General features: G+C 48.7%; 1 protein-coding gene across 1 annotated transcript in view; it reads right to left on the bottom strand.

Annotated features, from left to right (window-relative positions):
• The window catches only part of Serpinf1 (serpin family F member 1), an 11,568-nt gene that overhangs the window by 3,302 nt on the left and 4,908 nt on the right, over positions 1 to 3,358 (bottom strand). Inside the window, exons 3-5 of the mRNA XM_008828788.3 lie at positions 2,474 to 2,675; positions 1,786 to 1,941; positions 1,090 to 1,293 (exon numbers count right to left, since the gene is read on the bottom strand). Of these exons, the coding sequence (XP_008827010.1) occupies positions 1,090 to 1,293; positions 1,786 to 1,941; positions 2,474 to 2,675 (562 nt within the window). The remainder of the gene's footprint in view (positions 1 to 1,089; positions 1,294 to 1,785; positions 1,942 to 2,473; positions 2,676 to 3,358) is intronic.

Below are 3,358 nucleotides of genomic sequence, written 5' to 3'. Positions count from 1 at the left end.
TTTTTGAGACAGGGTCTCCCTGTAGCCCCAGCTGTCCTGGAACTCACTATGTAGACCAGGCTGGCCTTGAACTCACTATGTAGACCAGGCTGGCCTTGAACTCACAGAGATCCCCCTGCCTCTGCCTCCTGACTGCTGGGATTAGAGGCATGCGCCACCATGCCCGACTTAAGGTGGCTTTTAATATGCCGGATCTGTGCCTTTTCTTTCAGCCCCCAGAGATCAGTGCTTGAAAGTAGGAAGCCCTAGAGTTTTGCCCTAGAAGGTTAGGGGTTCATTCTTTTTTTAAAGTATTTATTGTTTTTATTTTTATGTGTGTATGTGTATTGCCTGCATGTATGTAAGTGCACCCATGTTATGCAATACCCCTTGGAGGGCAGAAGAGGCTGTCGGATCCCCTGGAACTGGAGTTACAGACAGTTGTTAGCTGCCATGTGGGTTCTGGGATTCAAACCCAGGTCTTCTCCAAGAATAGTCAATGTTCTTAGCCACTGAGCCATCTCTCCAGCCCAGGGGTCCACTCTTGCTGCTACTTGGTAAGCTGGTCATAAAGCATTTTAAGAGGGAAATTGGTTGAACCACCTTCCTGCCCCAAGTCCTTATCTGAATAAGACAGGTCTCACATGAGGCCAATGGAATGTACTCAGAACATATTACCACTGCCTAAAAGAATGTCCAAAAGGTAACTGACAGTAGTTTACTGAGCACCCTTGGGATCCCAGGTACAGTACAGGGTTGCTATGAGAACAAGAGAGCATATATTATACAAAGTGTCTATGAAGTAGATGTGTGATCTTCACATTAAAGATTAAACAGGCCCAGGAGAAACTTGCACTTTTAATCCTGGCTCACAGAGGCAGAGCCAGCATTAAACCTGATTGACTCAAAAGCCAGTAATCTAACCATGTCCAGCCTTAATCACACCTCTTATATTTTGTGGAAACTTATCAGACAATTCATGGACACTTGGTAGATGGTAAGCAGATATGCTGTAGGCATGTGCAGTTCTCAAGTCTTCTGGCTTTGCCCCTGCATTCATATAGGGCCCCCAACACCCACTTCACCTAAGAGAAGTAAGGAAGCCCTCACCCTTGAAGTAAGCCACACCGAGGAGGAGGATGCTGACATCACTAGGCATTTCCCTTGTGGACCTGGCAATTTTCCCTTTCATCTGGGCCTGTACCCAGTTGTTAATCTCCTGAAGGTCCATGCGAGGGTTGCCAGTCAGGATCCTGGGTCTGGTCCCATATGATTTCTCCAGTGGTGCAACAAAGCTGGATTTTATCCGCAGCTCTGAGAAGTAGAGCAGAGGTTAGCATGTGAAAGCTGAACCAGCATTCTCTTTGAAAGCCTGCCCAGCCCAGGCTTCCTGCCCAGCATCTTCCCCTGACATGACGGGGCATCTGCTGGCTTGTCCAGGCTCTGGACAGGGAACAATAGATCTCACCCACTGCGGTTTCTCTTCTTGTTACTGCCTTCCCTAGACCCTCCAGTTGTCTCTCACAGCCCACTTCCTCCAGAATTCTGATCCTCTTTGGGTTCATGGGCCCCTTTCCAGTGCCAGGCCTGGCTTGAGCACACACAATCTATTGTTTAGACAAAAACCCCAGCATGAAGTATATAGCCCCACACTCAGACAGCCCAGTCTAAAAATGCAACTGAGTGTCAGGCACAACAGCACAAGCCTTCAGTTCCATCACTTGGAAGGCAGAGGCATAACTGTCAGAGACCAACTTGAACTACACTGAGCTAGGGGAGAGGGAAGGGGGTACAAAGGCTACTGACTCCTCTCAAACACAATTCGGGAAGCACTCTTGAGGTTCTTCTCAGGGGCAGTAACGGTGGCAAGGAGTTCCTTGTAGGTGCCGTGGATGTCAGGGTTACTGATCAAGTCATAGTAGAGAGCCCGGTGAATGACGGATTCTGTCCGCTGTTCAGCACCTGCCAGAGAGAAAAGGTGGGGGCTTGATAGCTGTCCAGTGGGCCATATCAGGACAGGAATATTATACTCTTAGTATTTGTCTTCTGAGAGCCTGAATAGGCCAATATTTCAGACATTCTAGGTAGGCAAAGAGCTTGAGAGCACTGAAAGAAATAGTAACTGCATTCCTAAGATAGGCCAAAGCATCAAGCCTACAGAGGCAGGGTGCAGGGTACTAGTCCCCGAGGTTCTCCTGTCACTTGCCTACACTACTTTTGAGGAGGAACCCAGGCCTACTTGTGGCAGTGGTAAACCCTAGAACCTGGGCAGTGACTAACACAGTAGGGAACTCAGTTAAGGAACCAAGGATTGAGTGTTGAAGTCACATATTAAGCTGGAGGAATTGTGTGTGCAGCCATCAGCTCAGCTAAGACCTCAGCAGAGCCATGCTGCCTCCCACTTCTTTCCTGCTCCCCTGGTGGCTCATACATGGAAGACTCTAGGAGGGAGGGATTGAGGTCCATCTGGGGTCTTCTGCAGCTACACACTCACCCAGCGAAAGGGCAGAGAGGGCCGTGGCCACACTGAGTGGAGACAGCAGCACATTGGCAGCGGGGCTTGCACTGGATCTCATGCGGTACAGGTCATAGCCAAAGTTGGAAACGGCAGCTGCCAGCTTGTTGACAGGGACCTTGAAGAAGGGATCCTCCTCCTCCACTGGTTCCCCTGTGCTGTCAGGGGCAGCTGGGGAGCCCTGGATTAGAGCACAAGGACAAGTTGGGAGGCACAATGAATGACATCTCCTGGCTCTGGGGTTGTCCTCTGATCCCTAGGGTCCCTTAGCGTTTGGTTGGAATGAGTGCATGTGCTCCTTGACTGTACAAAAGCTCTGTGCTAGGGAGAGGCAGCCCAGAAAGACAAGTTGGGTTTAAACACTGTAACCTGTGAGCCAGGAGCCTGACCCACTTTTTTTTTTTTTTTAAGATTGATGTTTTATTTTTTTTAAATAAATTTTATTATTTTTATTTTATGTGTATGCGTGTATTGCCTGCATGGAGGTCAGTGCACCCGTGTTGTGCATTGCCCTCAGAGGTCAGAAGAGGCTGTTGGATCCCCTGGAACTGGAGTTACCGACAGTTGTTAGCTGCCATGTGGGTGCTGGGATTCAAACCTGGGTCTTCTGCAAGAACAACCAGTGTTCTTAACTGCTGAGCCATCTCTCCAGCCCTGATATTTTATTTTTTAATTATGCATATATGTCTGTGTGTGGATATGTGCACTTGTTTGTATATGGGTGCCAGAGATATTGGATCCCCCTGAAACTGGACTTAAAAGCAGTTGTGACCTACCTGATGTGAGTGCTGGGAACCAAACTCAGGTCCTCTACAAAAGCAGTACCCACTCTTGACCCCAGAGCCATCTCTCCAGCCAAAAATT

This window comes from Nannospalax galili, unplaced genomic scaffold (assembly GCF_000622305.1).
Source record: "Nannospalax galili isolate Female #2095 unplaced genomic scaffold, S.galili_v1.0 scaffold212, whole genome shotgun sequence".
Classification (NCBI taxonomy): Eukaryota; Metazoa; Chordata; class Mammalia; order Rodentia; family Spalacidae; genus Nannospalax; species Nannospalax galili.
Note: the sequence above shows the minus strand (reverse complement) of the source record. Positions and strands in the feature narration are given on the sequence as shown.